The 17,599-nt window shown below is 37.2% G+C and overlaps 1 protein-coding gene across 9 annotated transcripts; it reads right to left on the bottom strand.

Moving 5' to 3' along the window:
- Window positions 1-954: 954 nt before the first annotated feature.
- On the bottom strand, window positions 955-12,826 carry LOC104596073 (uncharacterized). 9 transcript variants are annotated; one of them, XM_088895600.1, is made up of 9 exons: window positions 11,192-12,826; window positions 7,689-11,061; window positions 7,349-7,502; window positions 6,549-7,238; window positions 5,845-6,095; window positions 5,697-5,762; window positions 5,343-5,615; window positions 5,198-5,259; window positions 955-1,162 (listed from the first exon to the last, which is right to left on the bottom strand). In XM_088895600.1, the coding sequence occupies exons 5-8, from the start codon at window positions 6,016-6,018 to the stop codon at window positions 5,245-5,247; spliced, it is 528 nt and encodes a 175-aa protein (XP_088751726.1). In that variant the 5' UTR covers window positions 6,019-6,095; window positions 6,549-7,238; window positions 7,349-7,502; window positions 7,689-11,061; window positions 11,192-12,826; the 3' UTR covers window positions 955-1,162; window positions 5,198-5,244. The 9 variants fall into 9 exon arrangements, with proteins under 9 accessions (XP_088751726.1, XP_088751722.1, XP_088751721.1 ...); XM_088895596.1 differs by having other exon boundaries at window positions 6,549-6,902; window positions 6,994-7,238; window positions 7,689-12,825; XM_088895595.1 differs by having other exon boundaries at window positions 6,549-6,638; window positions 6,718-7,238; window positions 7,689-12,825.
- Between the last annotated feature and the right edge of the window lie 4,773 nt (window positions 12,827-17,599).

Genomic DNA, 17,599 nt, shown 5'->3' on the forward strand with positions numbered 1-17,599 from the left:
ATCTTATTAAGAATGTGTTTGATTACACTGCATAGGGTGAGCATCATTCGGTTAAAATCAAAAAACTGAACAAAAAATTTTGATTTTGGTTTTTTGGTTTAGAAATTCGGTTAGCTGAAAAACCGAATTAGCGAGGTTTAGTCATGTCTCTGCTACAACAAATCAGAGATCCTACCATCTATGTTCTATGAGTTTGTGTTTTTATTGTTGTTGGTTTCATGATTTTGGATTTTTATTAACAAACCTATTGTGATTCGTAGTAGATTTTGATAGGGCTAGAGTTTGGTGGTAGAAATTTAAATTGACCTCAACCTGACTTAACCTAGCCCAACTTGCACCCCTACAACTTCCCTCGCTACAAGAAAAATGATTTTTAGCGGCATTTAAAAATGCCGCTAAAAATAGGTAAAAACGCCACTAAAGGCTATTGCGGCATTTACAAATTACGCCACCGATACCTAAGTCGATAAAAGTTTCAGTGGCGCTTATCCAATTTTTAGTGGCACTTAAATAAAAGCCAATAAAACTTACTTTTAATGGCATTTATCCAAATTTTAGTGGCACTTATATAAACGCCCATAAAAACTATTTTAATAGCATTTTATTCATGCTTTAGTGACAGTTTCAAATGCCATTTTTGAATTTAGTAATGGCATTAATTGGCACATTTAGTGGCAATTCGTAGTACCACTAAATAGCAACTGGTATAGTGGCATTTATAATTGCCACTAAAAGTCTTAATCATTCTTTTCATTTAGGATTTAGTAGCATTTACAAGCGCCACTAAATAGCATACATGCATGCTAAAAAATAATAAAATGAAGCAACAAAAACGATGCTGCTTATTTTATAATGGTAAATGGACCTGTATCAATAAATATTAATTTCATCATGCGCGCCCTTTAAATCAAATGCATATTATATATTTAATTAAAAAATCAAATAATTATGAAATTTAACCAAATAAACCATTTTCATATAAAACAAATTTATCATAAAATGTTTATATATACAACTATCATTTTCAGATCATAGATCCATAATGGATAGTCCAAGAACCAACAAAAAATATAACAAAAAAATCATTTCGCTCTATGATGTCCAAAAGTCTTCGTCAAATTCCAAAGTATACATCTTCAATACCCTCCATGTTAACAATTTCCTGAAAAAACAAATACATCTTGTTAATAAAAACTAGATATAATATTATATCTTTGGATCTAATAATAGATGGCTAAGAGATAGATAAGTAGAGAAAGATCTTATATAACAGATATTATACCTTTGTTACAAATGGACTATTTTGTGTGCTTTCACTATTTGTTTTTTCTAGAACAGCATACAAGTTTATGGTTGTATCTTTAACAGTTCTCACCTTATTTAGAGAGTAGGGGTGTCAATTGGACTGGATTTGGTCCAATCTAATCTAGTCCATCATTGGTCCATTTAAAAATGAACTGGACGAAATCTGGTCCAAACCCCATACAAACCGAATCCAATCCGGTCCAACTGAAATGCAAATTGACTGGATTGGGCCCAATCAGGTCCAAACTAAATGAAACCTTAAAATTTACACAAAAGCCCAGAAAATATATAAAATTCAGAAATATATTATATTCAGAAGCACTACAAACAGCTACAAATTGGAAAAAAAATCACTGTTCCAATCTGGTTTAGCTAACTAGATAGATCTTTCTTTTCTTCCAAGTTCCAATCTATTTCTGCTCTACCAATTTTCTTTTCAAAAACCCATTTCCATTTAACAGATAACTTTAGTGTAAACAAGATAGTTTGCAACTTTGCATTGCTTGGGCAGCTCTCACTCTAGCAATAGGTAGCCCTTTTTGTGAAAGCTTTCACTCTGCTCTAAGGAGCCCTTCTCCCAGGTAGCCCTCACTATGGTTCGAACTTGGTAGGCTTTGATACCATTTCTTATGTGCTTGACCAACATGCTGGGTGAGGCTGTTTAGAAGTTTCCAGATAGTTTATTCATATGGTGCCAAATAGAAGTTGTTAGATAGTTAGTAAACAGCCATTCCCATTGTTGATTTTGTGTAACATGATTTCTGTATATTAATGATTTGGAGATTTTTAATTACTTCACTTTGTTGGTCTATACTTCCAGCTTTTGTCCAAACAAAGTACAATGCCAAATTACCAATATAACCACTCTTCCAGAACAATTCCATGAGTAGGAAAAGGATTACAAGCATATAACTACACCCACTTTTCTTTAAATGTTGCTTTTTTTTATAATTATGTTTGAGTGTTGCTATTAGAGGACAAGGAATAGATTTAACAGCTTTGTCAGTAACTGTTGATGGATGGTTAATGAGCCCATATTACTGTTTTGAAGACTGAATCTAACCAGACAGTTGAACTCTCAAGACTATGAACCAATTACCCAGAAGGGCTTCATTTTAACTTGGGCGATAATTTCTAGTCCAGCCTTGAGAAGATGTTGACAATAAATAATCAGTTAAATTAAAGGTTCAAAATGTAAACCCTGGATTTACTAGTTCATAATTTCACTTTTCCTTCTAAATGATACTTCTCTTTCAGTCATGTGAAAGTAGCATAAGTTGCTACCAATTTATTATTTCCAGATTAACATGGAAAATGGACCAATGGCAGTCATTCCCTGCTTCCCTTTAATCAGTAGTCATATGACTGTTCAATAGAAGAGAAAACCAGTAATAGGTGGAATCATAGAGAGATCCCAGATGCTACAATCACTTGACACGCAAAAACAGAAGGAATGAGAATGGCCTTAATATTGTTGTGTGGATTTTGTTTAGTTATGAGCCTATGACGCAGTTTGTAAAGCCAAACTGAACCTAACAATTGTTTTTTTTTTTTTTTTTTGAGATTTACCCAAGTTCACAAATAAAGTTAAATGATGCCTTCTTGCATGTTCAAGAAAACATTCTCATCGAGTAATGCTGAAGTCTTCTCCATTGGCATCCAACTAATGTCAACCAGAAAAAAGAAAAAAAAAAATGTAACAAGCAAAGCATGGCATAAGAAATTTCACAAATACGTTGAAGAAATGAATCAAGTAATTTCCAAGAAGAGCAGTTGAAACAATACCACTCACAAACGGTCAATGTTTTGAAGCATGCTAATGAAGATTTGAATCAAGTAAATTCAGCAAGAAGAGCAATTGAAATATTCCAATCTACTGCTATGCATTGATTCTTTTCAAGCCAACTCTTTTCAGTACCACCACTAGTACACCTTGGTTCCTTGGCTGATCTTTCACAATTATCATTGGGTTATTTGAGTTCAGATTCTAGATACCTCCTTCATTGTTTTAAGATGAAAAGATTACAAGTCTTGGAAAGCTATGTGAAGAATAGGATTTTAGTTCTGAAAATACAATCCTGCCCTGTTCAGAGAGAGAGAGAAAGAGAGGATTGCAGACAAAATAACCATATATGATCAGGAACAGGTCTCAAAGTAAAATATAAAATGAGACACAGAAATGTTTGGATGGTTCAGGGGGCCGGGGTTTTGTTGCAAATTAAAGTACAGGGGTCTTTATCACTGACCCTATAATACAGGGGGGCTCTTTGTCATTTACCCTATTATATATGTCCAGGCAGTGACTAGGCCTGGTTTCGGCCTAAGGACCTTTCTTAATGCTTGCCCATTTAAGCTGGGTCAGGTCGGGTTCTAGCCCAGCAAGTGTTGACCCATACTACATAATAGTCGATGAGATGTTTAGCTGGTATTTGTTTATATTGTGACATAAGTACCTACCTGTTTGATTTCTTTTATAAATACCATGCTTTAAATATTATTTGAAGAATCATCTTTCATGTAAAAGCCTCTGTACACCAGCCCACAAGCTCCAGGGCCATGATTTGGACCGGAGCCAGTCCAAGCCAACTTGAATTCACTTTGGGCCCTGAAATTGAGCCCAGCTAAGTCCTGCCCCTATGTGCACATATACATTTATGATTATACAAGAACTGTGCTTGATACAATGGTGTATTTTGGCCTGGCCTCACCCAAAAGGCCAAAATATCTGAATTAGACTTAGATACAATGGTGTACAAGAACCGTGCTTGATACAACTCAGCAACTAAGCATTCTATTTCCTTTCTATTCTTGGGCGTTTCTAGGATTATAATCAGGAACCCGGTGCAGTTTTAGTAACTGCCAAATTTCTATTCAGTAAAAGCTTTGAAGAATTCTATATATACATGTAAACTTGGAAGAATAGCAGAATTGAAGGAAGCAATTTTTGTTCTTCTCTACAGTTTTTCCTTTTTTTTCCTCCTCTTGAAATTAGAGTTAGAAAAACATGTAATTTCTCCTTTCCTCTGTTATTTTATAGTAGTTCACTGCTATTAGAAGAAAACCAGCAACTACTCTCTGGATATTCCCCTAAATTGGGTACATACTTTGTTGGATTTTGAAGTAAGGGTATCCATCAACCTTGCTTTCTATCTACTAGACTCTACATTAGTTGGGGGAAGTGACAATAAAGATATGATTAGTAAAGAAGGAAAGAAGTTGTTACAAAAAAAGAGTATGGGATGCACATCAAAACAAAATGAAGTGAATCAATTGAAAGAGAGAGAGTGTGTGTGTGTGTACACACACTCTCAATTGACTCGCTTCAACTGTGAAGGCCCACTACACATTTCAGTCCTATTAGCCCCATTCTAGCTAACCCATCCATGACAATGTGATCCCACTATGGTCCATATAAATCTATCACATGGCAAGGTGCCAATCTTCTGGTTGGTAAGGTCTCCTTCTGGTCATAGCAGAGACTTGGGATCGAATCCCAAGGGATTCCCATTCCAATTCCGATCACAAACCAACCAGACCCATTCTTTACTTCTTCCATGACAATAGAGTAATATTAATAAGAGGAGACTGAGCTTGTAGAACATATGCTTGGGCAAAAAGGCCAAGAGATTGTTTCTTGTTGTAGATGGCAGAAGAGATGATTTTATTCTTGTGATCAGAAATTTATGAAGGAGGCCATTACCTAATTCTGGTTCAACTATCAGACAGGTGAACTAGATACAAGACTAAGCCTTTTGGCAGAACCATGTAAAGGTTCCATCCAGAAACTGTGGCAGAAATGTGTATGGCACCGTAATAGACTCAGAAATGAAGTCAAACAAAGGAACCAAGGAGTAGCTCCAATAAGTGATAAAATGAGAAAAAGTAGACTTACTTTGTTGTTGAACCAAAAACTTTTCCTAGTGCATATTTGTCCAAAGATCACATGTCTACAACCTACAAAAAGAAAATAAAAATCAGTAAATCAAAGGTTCTAAAAAAGTAAGAAAACTAAACTTCAATGGAAAAAAAAAACTTACCAATGAAGTTAGCCAAGCAACACTTGAACCAACAGCATCCCCAATTGTTCGATAACATCCATAAGGCCTCATTAAAGGCTCCTCAACCACAAAAGGGACCTCTACATGTACTTCCCAAAAAGCAGCACCTAATTCAAAGCCTCCTACTTTTGTAGATGAATTCTTATTAAGTAATGTTCCTTGAGCCACTGTAATTTCTGGCTTTGAAGCACTCTTCGAAAGAACCCTATGGCAGGAGTTATTCACAGTTTTTCTCCTCTTTGGCATTGATCCCTACCAAAAGCCAATATCCATCAATGCAAAATATTTAAAATAATAATTAATTAGTAACTTTCTTACTAAATGCTCAACTACCTCCAAATTTCTTGCTTGCACATTATTTTCTTGTGTGCTGTCTATAATGTGTGGAGCCAAGACAACCTTCCATTAAAATTTTGAAAGAAGGATGTTACCAAATTGATAATCAAGATATAAATTTCTTTTAAAATTAGATCATATTTACCTCGGGAGATGGTGCTACATGACTTGATATTGATGATTGCCTATTCACACTGATAGAAAATACAGGAGCAGCTACTTGATTGGCCGTCGGACTTGGGCAATTGGATGCCATTGTAGCCAACGTCTCTTGTAATTGAGCCACAATGGATTGTAACCAAAGCATCTCCTCTTGCATCTTATTGAATCTCTCATCAGATGATTTTCTTGTAGCTAGTAATTCCCTTTGAGCTTCTGAAGTTATCTTCAATGCCTCTGCACGTCCAGGTGTTGTACCCCATATATCAGTAGGTGATGGTCCCAACCCATATGTTCGAATACGACCATATTTTTCTTTTCCCATGATGTGAGTAAAAATTTCTTCTTCAGAAACTTCAGTTTCTTGAGATATTTGTTCATTTAAATGCGCCCATAATAAAATGGCATGTTTACTTTCTAATTAATCAATTAACAAAATAACCACAAGAAATATTGAAAATAAAATTTTTAATAAGATGATTAAAAAGAAATACTTAAACTTAAGTTACAATCATATCAGTTGAAGCTTGGTCCACAATTGAACCATTTTTCCGTGTGTGTGTTATAATAAACATTTCAGCTCTACTGGTTCCTTTCCATTACTTTTCCTAGACAACTGTTCCCATGTAAAAAAAGTCTTAATTAAAAGAGAATCATTTATCTTTAATAACAAACTATTGTATAATTTACCTCCTCTCTTATTCTAGCGAAGCTCTTTGTGCCTATAATGTGTCTCATAATTTGTTTTGCACGGCTCTCCTTGTTTTTCACACTATGAGTCTGTAAACATATCAAATCCAATGAGTACAAATGAAACCCTACAAATTAAGTATAATTAAAAAAATATTATATACATCACCCTCATCAGATTTCCAAAACCGAATGAGCAGCTCCAATTGGTCCTTAAAGATGCACTTCCAATCCTTCCACATTTTCATTTACTTCAAAATATCTTTTCTTTAAGATGCACTTCCAATCCTTCCACTTTTTTCTAATAGATTTTATTGCCCAAGATTTACTACTGTCATCAACATCAAATTTCTCCTGCATCATATGTATTTATTAATTAATTGCATGTGTCAAAATATTCGTAAAAAATACTTATAATTTGATTGTAGTTTTTAAATTAACATACTTTGATAATTTTCCACATTTCCTCCTTTTTGTCCTTAGGCATAGATCTCCAATCATTATATATTATTGGTGCTAAACTTCCATTTCTTGCCATCATGCCCATAAAGGTAATCAATTTCTGACTTGTATCTCCAATAAATTGTGTATATTTGTTTGATTCAATAGGAATTTGTTTTCCTTCAGACAATGTCCATGCGTCCAAACACCTTATAGGTCCTCAAGTTCTTTTACGTGAGGTATTATTGTCTAGTAAAAGTAAAAGACATAACAACATGAAAAAATCCATATGTTTAAAATTAGGAAAAACAAGCATAAAATTTATATAAAAAAGCATGAATATAAATATATATACTCACCTCCTACACCACTGCCATTTGAAGAATCTCGAGAGCCAACTGATCGATTGGGCCTCAATTCGATGGCTAGAGCTCGGTTGGGATTGATTACTACCCCTAGTAGGAGTGCTCATAGGATGTTTAGCATGGTTTTTGCCTTTTCTCATGGTAATACCTAAATGGCATGATGCAAAAGACAAACCCAACATATATTATGTTGATAAGTGACAAATGCAAAAAGCCATAGACAATTATACATGAAAATACCAAAAAATGCATGAAAATATTTGAAATTTTGCAGACATTGCAAGAAAATCAGAAAAATGCATGAAAATATCTGAAAATACTAGAACCTTATTACCTTTGTTAACCTATCAAACCACTGTCTTAACTTTTTAATCCTCTTCTGAAACCTAAGTACAAGGAAAAAAATTAAACAGAGATGGACAATAAGACAAAATGAACAATGGGCAGGCTAAATGAATTTGCAGCAGCAAAGGTCAATTTACTATTCCAAATGTAGTTGGTGGAGGCATCAAGAAATAGACTTATTCATCATAGAAGGACACCTCCTACTTGGGCCAGAAGAAAGAAGCAATAAGTCAAGATGAGTGGCAGAATTCTTGACCCCACAAAACTAAACTAGTTAAAGATTCCAGTTTAAATTTCTAATAATGTTTTACAAAGTACAAAGTACATTGTGGAATTGTCAATTGGCAATAGTAAAATGTTACCTGGCAATATCATTTGGCCAAAAATAATTCCAACCTGTTGACTATAGGTGAGAGCTCTCTACTCAATACTTAGCCTCATGGGAGATCAGTCTCTTATGAAGCTGGTCCATTTAGGGACCACTGCAGATTAAAAGAAGACAGAAAAAAGGAAGTTAATCTATCCCATGGACAATCTAATTCATTAATCATGGTGGATTCTGTTGCCTCAGTGAATCAAGGTGGTCTCAAAAAACTAAACCTTACTCGAGTAAATGTCTTCATATGGGTCTCTGGGGCAGGAGAAATTGCAAATCAGTATGGGGCCCATAATTCACAGGCCCACTAGTTGATAGATTCCACCTTAGACTTCCCTGATGCTAAGAAGCATCTTGGTTCTTAGCCCCTTAATTTGCTAATTATGAATTTAAGATAGGGTTTCTTTCTTAGTAGGTCCACTTTTGGGCTAATTATGAATTTAAGGTTGATAGATTCCACCTTCACTTCAAGTTTCATTTTAATTTTATTTCATTTATAATGCAACCAAGCAGAACAAAGATAAATCAGAAATTGCATTCCCATACTTTTATACCAGTGCAAATGAAATTGCATTGCAAATAAAATAAGCCTTAATATAAACAATTCTTTCCTAATTATGGACTCAAGAGACACACCATGCCACATGCTTCTTCCTCCATCTGCTACTCATTGGGTATATAGGTTTTATATGTAGCCCTGAAATATATCCAAAAATTAAGCCATTTCTGTTAATCTCAACTGTCACCAGAGAGCAGCTCCCATTCAAAGTGGAGTGAGAGAGACTGAAGGGGAGATTAGGTGACCGAACATGTGGCCAATTCAGAAAGCTGCATGAGAATTCCAATAGGGGGGAAGAGCAAAAGTGTTCTCCATGTGTGTAATGGGAGGACCAATTTTGGAACACCTCTATTAGGGTCAAAAGCACGAGCCTACTGTAATAATTGATGGAGCAAAGAGCCCATACCTTTGCTATCTATGTTATTATTATTATTTTTTGCTTAGAAAAAGCTTATTTTTATCAATACCCTCAGTAACTACTTACTGGCACTTTTCTTCAATAATATTTCTTTACAAACATGAAGGATACAGCAGACTAAGTCACCGGCCAACGATCCACCATTTTTAAACAATCTTAGTGTTGGTATGATGCATTGTTTAGTGACTAAATACCCATTTGGGAGGGCTTTTGGGATGTGTTTAGTCTTAGTACTGTTTTATCTGTTTTTGATAGCAGTAGCATTTGATCCATTTTATTGGAGCATTTGGAAATTGGAAGTTGTCTTTTGGCTGGAGATAACCTCTATGAAGGAAAAAAAGGAATTATGTCATCTGGTAATCCCTCATATTAGTCATGTTGAGGAGGCCTTGCTATTGACAAAAGCATTAAGTTGAACTTGATAAACCAAGGGAACTGATACAGGTAAAGATTGCATAACAGTGACACCTTGCAACCTTATATCAATATCAATGAGTACTCATTGGATGCAACCATGATTATCAGCACTTGTGGTTTGAGGTCCTTACCTTTTTTGATAATAAAACAAAAGCTAATGTTATTAAGAAGAAAACAGAATGTAAGAGTCCCTCAAAGGACGAAGGTGATAAGGCTTCACCAAAAAAACAGAAAGGAGATGATGACATCATAAATGGACAGCATAATGCTTTTCATACCCAAGCAAAAACAAGAAACCAAAACACCTACTACTTAAACTTTCTAATAACAAGAACAGACTCATCTTTAAACTAGACCAGAAATTTGACCCAAAAGAATTTCTTAAGACTTCCAAAAATTAATGTTGAATTAACACCTAGTTGACCATCATTGGTGAAATATAAGCACACATCCTCTCAATATTTCTATACTTTTCTTCAAATGTTAACTACAGCCACACTAAAAGAGATATGAAGTGCTTGATGTCTTCTTCATTTTCTGTTCACATATAATCAATACTTGCCATCTAGAATCTCCTTTTCTTCAAGTGATCTGCAGTAAGAATACTATCCATCCTTTTTTTATTTTGAAACGCATGATACCAAGCTGAACTTAGATTGATGACTAGCCTTACATTCCAAAGGGATTTGTTACAAGAAAAACAGGGTCTGAAGTTAATAAACACAAAAACACACTTAATACATACATATGATCGCACATACTTCAAGAGGCCCAGGCCAACCCTGAACACACAACCCAGGTCCAGGCCTGGAAACTTGTTGGTTGGGTTAGCATTTAGAAATGATCACCCCTACTACAGCTCTTGCTTCTGGGCACTAAGAGAACCCTAAATCACCACCCTTAAAAAATATGAATTACATCAGAAAGTTTCTAACAAAAGAAGAGTAATACCTAAGTTTGCCTTCCTCTACTTTGACTTGGTTAAATCTGTCATCGATGATTAACAAGTTGTTCACAATGCATCCTTTGCAAGGAAGAAAGAAAAAGGAAAACAGAATTCATCACTTTTGTCTTCCTATGGCATCCAATAGGGGTTTCCATCTATCTCCTAAAATTCATGTTTCCAACACCCTCCCCAAATGTTTTACCAAAAAACACACAAAAATCAAAATAAAATGAAACAAAAATGTATCTTGCAAGCTGATGAATCGATTTTTGATCATGTATCAATCTTTTGGCTAAGTGCCTCGTCATTTGGTCTGCTTCCAAGTGGCCGATGACTCTGAGGCTGAAGTGGAGCTGCCTAGGTGCCGAGCTGCCTAGGTGTTGAGCTGCCTGTGAGGTGCCGAGCTGCCTATGAGGTACTGGCTGACCAGGTGGTGAGCTGCCTGTGAGGCGCCGGGCTGACCAGGTGCAGGGCTGCCTATGAGGTGCCGAACTGCCTGTGAGGTGCTAGGCTGACCAGGTGGCGAGCTGCCTGTGAGGCGCCGGGCTGACCAGGTGCAAGGGATGCCTATGAGGTGCTGGGCTGACTAGGTGCCGAGCTGCCTGGTGGCGAGCTGAGGTGATGAGCTTCGTTGCTCTTTAGAGACCTGCAAGGAACCAAATGTCAGAGGACCCGGGGTGGCTAACCCGGCGAGGTCGCTCCGATGCTTAAGTCAGTACTCTCATAGTAGACTGCGAGCTAAAAATCACAAAGTCTAAGAGCTAGAACTTGCTTACTTGCTTGCCTGCTCCCTTGCCATTGGGGTTGGTGCCTTTATATAGGCATTGTTTGGCATGGGCTTCACGCACCATATCCGAGATTTCTGCGAGGTCGTCTAAGTGGTTCGAGATTCCTAGAGGTAATCGCCATGCACGTTGACCACCCACCGGATCGTTCGGCACGTGGGCCAACTTCCACGGATCGTGGGAGTGTTTGGATATGCATGCCGAATTCGTCGGCGAGCACGTCTTGCAAGTCGCTAGGTCGGCGCATGTGCCAGGTCGTCAGGTCGCGCCTGTGCCAGGCTGCCAGGTCACGCCTGGGCCAGGCCGCCAGGTCGGTGCCTGTGCTAGGCTGCCAGCTCGCGCCTGGGCCAGGCCGCCAGGTGGGACACCATCAACTTGGCTAAGGCAAGTTGTTGCCAAAGTGGTTTTGGGTGTCACCTAGTTGTTCTGAGGTGTCATGTGTCACAATATCATTGGAGAGCCAAATCTGCCCTCATCATTTGCCCCCCCCCCACTCCCGAGCCGAAAGTAACTTGACAAAGGGAGTAGATTTCTCCTTTTGGCCCAGAATAAATAATTCGATGAGCTCGTAAGCGTCATTTCAATTCCTTAGGCTCTTGGAGCGACTTCCAATCCGCTCCTTGATTTTGCCCGTGCCGACTGGATCTTATATGGTGAGGAGGTCTTCGCTAGTTCAGTATTTTGGCCCTTAGGCTTTGGGAGCGACTCGTAGTCCACTCTCCTTGATCTTGCCCATGTCAAAGAGGTGACCAGGTCTTAAGTGGTATTTTAGCCTTAAGGCTGTGGGAGCGGCTCGTAATCCATTCTCCTTAATCTTTGATTTTGCCCGGCGACTAGGACTTGTATGCCCATGCCGATGAGGCGACTGAGATTTATCGTAGTGCCGAGGCCTTTTATCGGTTCGTCAGTTCGCACCTGGGCCAGGCTGCCGGGTCGCGACAGGGCCAAGTAGCCAGGTCGCGCCAGGGCCAGGCTGCCGGGCCACGCCAGGTCAGCTCCTTAAAGCTACGGTTGCGCTGCATCAGCCTCGTTAGTGACGTCGGTTAGGACCTCGCGAGAGCTGCTTAAAGTACTTAACCTTTCAAGCATCAGAAGACAATGGCTGAAGATATGACGACATGCACAGCCGAACTCAATGTATCTTGCAAGAGACGTGCGTTGCCGGAGAGAATAACACACTAGTTTTGAGCGAAAAAATTAGGGTTCTCTGCTGTGGTGGCTTCTGATGAAAAACATTGATCCAAAAGCACAGCCGAACACACTACATCATCCGAACATTGCCGGAGAGAAGAACATTGATCCAAAAGCACAGTGAAAAAAATAAGCTCCTTCGACATGCACAGCCGAACACGTAGAAATTAAATCCCTCAATTGAACATTGATTCAAAAGAACGCAGAAAACACAACAAAACACAAACTTCTTCCCAACTCTCAGTCCGAACACACTACATCAGAGCTTACCTCTTCCCCTCATAGCCTTCTTACCCCTTTGACGTTTACGTCCGCTTTACCTGATGAATGCGGTTTTGGTAGATACAAGCAGGAGAAATGTGTTGCCAGAGAGAAGAAGAATGGGCGCGGGAAGAAATTGCTATCCACGCGCCAATTTTTGTTGTATATATTTTCTCCAATGAAAGTTAAATTACACCATTGATCTAGAAGTGGAATCAATGGTTACAAAAAATGCTAATATTTAATGACTTTTAAGGCTGATTTAAACGGCATTTTAATAAATGCCACTTAAAAACCATATATTTAGCGGCAATTTAAATATATCTTTAACGGCATTTTAATAATTGACACTTAAAATTGCATATAATGGCGTTTTTGATATGGATATAGTGACATTTTTAATAAACGCCATTATAAATAATATATAGTGGCGCTTATATAAATGCCATTAAGAAAAACGCCATTAAATCCTCATTCCCTTTTTGTAATGTGCTATAAAATGGAAACCCCCCCATTCTTACGAGGGCTTGTAGATATGAGTGCAACTCAAAATGGTTTTGGTTAACATTCTACATTATTTCAGACTTAAAGATCTTTGGATTGGATCCATTGATGATTTGACAAAATCCCAACCCTAATCCAACAAAATTGTACCCCTAGTTTTGGAGTTTGGTAAGTGGGGGTACTAGGGTAGCGTGATCTGACTCCTCCCTACTGGAGGGTGATTTGGCTTCCAGTCGAACGGCAAGCTAAGTAAATATGCAAAATAAGATCAGAGAACTGGGGGTGGCTAACCCGGTGAGGTCGCTCCAATGCTTAAGTTAGTAATTTGGTTAGAGTTGAAGAGCTTTGAGAATGTAGAGAACTAGAGAGCAGAAAAATCACGCGTACCTTATGCCATCGAGGTTGGAGCCTTTATATAGTTGAGTATTCGTGGGGCACACGAAAGAGTTTCGGGGTATCCGGGATGTGGAGATGGAATTCGCTCCGCTTTCGAAGGAACAGCATACAGGTAAGGCTTATCTCATTCCATCTTCGATTCCGACGGAGTCAGGATAAGTCCTTATCGTGATCCCGAAAAAGTCGGGGTCTGTTAACTCATCATGATCTCGAGGGATTCGGGATTCGTTGGAGAGACCTCTAGAGTTGGTTACGCGGGAGTCAGTTACGTGGCACTTCGAGTTGTTGGTTCCGAACTGGTACTTCGGTCTTTTAGTTACAAACTGGCTTGGATACCGAGGTGCCTCGATGCCGAGGTGAGACTTGCGACGAGGTGGCCTTGCTCCGAGGTGAGCCTTGAGCCGAGGCGGCTTTTGTGTCGAGGTGATTGAATACGCAAGCTCAACTGCTATGAACTGATCTTGTCAAACTGAGTTGACATCTCTTGGTCAGGTCGTGTCCACGTGTCCCCTTTTTATCAGGTTGGGCCAAATCACCCTTCATCAAGTTCCATTTTGTAGCATGTGTGGATAAGAGTTCCATTTTGTAGCACATTTCAAAAAAGTGTATGGAACACTAAATTTGTTTATCAATGATTGGTTACTCGATATGTCTTATTAGGAATGCGCTTGATTGCAATGCATAGGGGTGAGCATTATTTGGTTAAAATCGAAAAATCGAACAAAAATATTGGTTTTGGCTTTTAAGTTAATAAATCCAGTTAACCGAAAAACCAAATTAACCAAAATTTTGGTTTAGTTTGTTTTATCAGTTTTTTTGTCTTAGTAATGGATCATCTTTTACCAAAAAAATATGTATAAAATATATTATTTTGTTTTATATTACATATTAAAATATATAATTTATTTTATAGATTGTATAGTATATAATACATATATAATATCTATCCTATATATTAAAATATATATTGTGTTGAAATTCAGTTTAATTGAAATAACTAAAAAACCGAATCGAAAATTTCGGTTTCAATTATTTTGGCTTCGGTTCGGTTTTTCATTTAAAATTTTGGTTTATTCTATTTGGTTTTTAACCAAATGAACCATTTGCTAACCCTAACAATGCAGCTTTATTTGCACATTATGAATGCATGTGAGTGCAAAAAAAAATGGGAGGAGAGAAAACATATAATGCAAGTTATGGTTTAAATTTGCTTTGGATTTTACTTTTTATTGTTTTAAGTTTTATTTTACTTTATTTATAATTCAATCAAACAAAGTAAATTAAAATTTGCCTATCATAGTTTTGCATCAGTGCAAATAAGTCAATCTTGTCCCCTTAAATCCCCCAAACCCTAGTGGTAGCTGATAACCCTGCATTTTGATGCCTTGAGGGCATCAATTCAGGGGTATTTTCGATCATAGAGTAGTCAAAGTGTATCATTTTCCCAATTAAAATTAATTATGTAACCTTTGAGGGTCTTTGTGCAAATTATGTAGAAAACGGGAAAATTTTCATGGCTGAAATGTAGTTTCTGGGGAACTGGTGTGAAGACCAACTGAGAGAGGGGGTGTTTTTGTAAATAACTTAGAATAGGAGGGCGCCCATCCTATTGTATTACCATGCTCCCCTCTCCTTAGTAAGCCCTAGGGAGCCTTTTTAACATAATCTTTTCACTCTTAGCAAACCCTAGCCGCCCATAGGTGTTTAATCTCCACCCTCCACCTCTTTTAATATCAACTACTCATTTTAGGTCTCTCCTTTATGACTTTTAAACCCTAGGGTGCCACCTATTCTGCTAATCCTCACCATTCAGCTCCCCTACCATTAAATATCAACCACTCCCTCCATCTTATATCCCAACCATTCAATCTAAGGCACCACCTATTCTTTTAATCTTAACCCTTCAACCCTAGATGTTCTAATCTACACCCTCAATTTATGGGCACCCAAATCTCAGCCCTACATAATATTGGGCATCCTCTCCTTTTATTTTCAGCCATAGGATCTCCCCAAAACCATCTCAGTCATTCATTAGAAACCCTAAGGCGTCCCTAACTTTGCTAAAACCTAGTTGTCGCCCCCATCTTTCTCCCTATTTCTAGTTATGCTCACCATTCTCTATAAAAAGGGTCTCAGGGGCCCTGTAGAAGGGGTTGGTCAATTCACCCAGGTAAGAAGGAAGGCTGATCTTAAGAAGTTCAAGGGTAGAGGAAGAGAAGGATGCCCAAACAAGAGAAACATTTTTATTTCGTTCATTTTATTTTATTTATCTCAGTTATTTATTTCTATGCACTTGTTATTCTCAGTACTGTTCGAATTTGGTTTTAATGAAATTCATTTTTTTTCTTTTTAATTAATTAATTAATTTAATATTTCTACAACTCCCCTTTGTGTTATCTTTTCCGGATCTAAGAAAATATTATTTTTTTCCTCGCTTCCCTATGGATACAACTCGTTCTCATCACTTTAATGCGTTATTAGTTATTTGAGAATCGAAATAAAATTATAAATGTTTAAACTGGTGTTCCGAATTGTTTAACGACACGCTTTCGGATCACACCAGTAGCGAGATTTAGTCCTAGGTCTCTGCTACAACAAGTCAGAGATCCTACCAACTATGTTCTATGAGTTTGTGTTTTTATTGTTATTGGTTTCATGATTTTGGATTTTTACTAACAAACCTATTGTGATTCGTAGTAGATTTTGTTAGGGCTAGAGTTTGGGGGTACAAACTTAGTTTGACCTCAACCTGACTTAACCTAGCCCAACTTGCACCCCTACAACTTCCCTCACTAAATGAGACTCCAATCCAAACCTAGGTGGTCCAAACTTTGGAAGCATGCCACTTTTTGGAAGGTGCTACAAAATGAACCCCCCTCTCACGAGGGCTTGTAGATATGAGTACAACTCAAAATGGCCCGAAATAACATTCTACACTATTTTGGACTTGAGGATCTTTTGGATTTGGTCTATTGATATTTTGACAAAATCCCAACCCCAACCGAACAAAATTGCACCCCTAGTTTTGGAGTTCGATAAGTGGGGGTATTCCAAAAAAGTGTATGGAACACTGTATGTGTTTATTAATGTTTGGTTAGTGATACGTCTTATTAAGAATGCGTTTGATTACAATGCATGGGGATAAGCATTATTCGGTTAAAATCGAACTAAAAATTTCGTTTTGGTTTTTAGGTTTAGAAAATCGGTTAACCCAAAAAACCGAATTAGCCATACTTTATTATAGATGTTTGGTTTTATTTGTTTTGTGAGTTTCTTTGTCTTAATAATGAATCATCTTTTACCAAAAAAATACATGATAATATGTATAAAATATATTATATTGTTTTATATTATATATTAAAATATATAATTTATTATATACATTGTATAATATATATTTTTTAATATATAATATCTATCATATATATTAAAATATATATAGTGTTGAAATTCAGTTTTAGTTGAAATAATGGAATACCAAACCGAAAATTTCGGTTTCAATTATTTTGGCTTCGATTCGATTTTTCTTTTAAAATATTGGTTTATTCGATTTGTTTTTTCATTTAAAATTTTGGTTTAATTGGTTTTTCTTGCCCATGTGTTTGTTTTTTTGTCAAAAGTAAATTAGGGGGCAATTACTAATTTACCCACTCTCATGGAAATGTGGCATTCCAAAAACTCTTTAAACAACATAGTCCCGAGCAGCCAAAGTTTTTCCCAACATGTTGCTCTCTCTCTTAAGTAATAAATTATGTAATCCCACTTATAGGACTGAGCTTAAAAGAGATAAAATAGTAACTTAATAGATTGCTCCTAACCCCACGACTTTTAACATTTGAATCCTCTCCTCTCCATCATGTTAACAATACTTGGTTTCCCACTTAAGGAGAGGGAGAGCCTGTTTGGGACTCTCCCCAGTGGCCTAAATGAGATCTATAGTTAACTCATTAGCCTTATTTAATAAACGTGGTCCCAACCTACTTAATTAGGTTGTAAGTGATTATATGTTATTGGCTTATAATTAAATCAATTCTTTTGTTTTTTTAA

The sequence above is a fragment of the Nelumbo nucifera genome, chromosome 1 (assembly GCF_055504915.1).
Source record: "Nelumbo nucifera cultivar China Antique chromosome 1, China Antique-T2T, whole genome shotgun sequence".
In the NCBI taxonomy this organism is placed as follows: domain Eukaryota; kingdom Viridiplantae; phylum Streptophyta; class Magnoliopsida; order Proteales; family Nelumbonaceae; genus Nelumbo; species Nelumbo nucifera.

Coding starts and splice junctions, on each gene's coding strand:
- LOC104596073 (XM_010257088.2), bottom strand. CDS start 6,183: ATGGGAAAAGAAAAATATGGTCGTATTCGAACATATGGGTTGGGACCA. Junction 5,763..5,844: donor ATGTAGCACCATCTCCCGAG/GTAAATATGATC, acceptor TTTTAATGGAAG/GTTGTCTTGGCTCCACACAT. Junction 5,616..5,696: donor TGCAAGCAAGAAATTTGGAG/GTAGTTGAGCAT, acceptor GGCTTTTGGTAG/GGATCAATGCCAAAGAGGAG.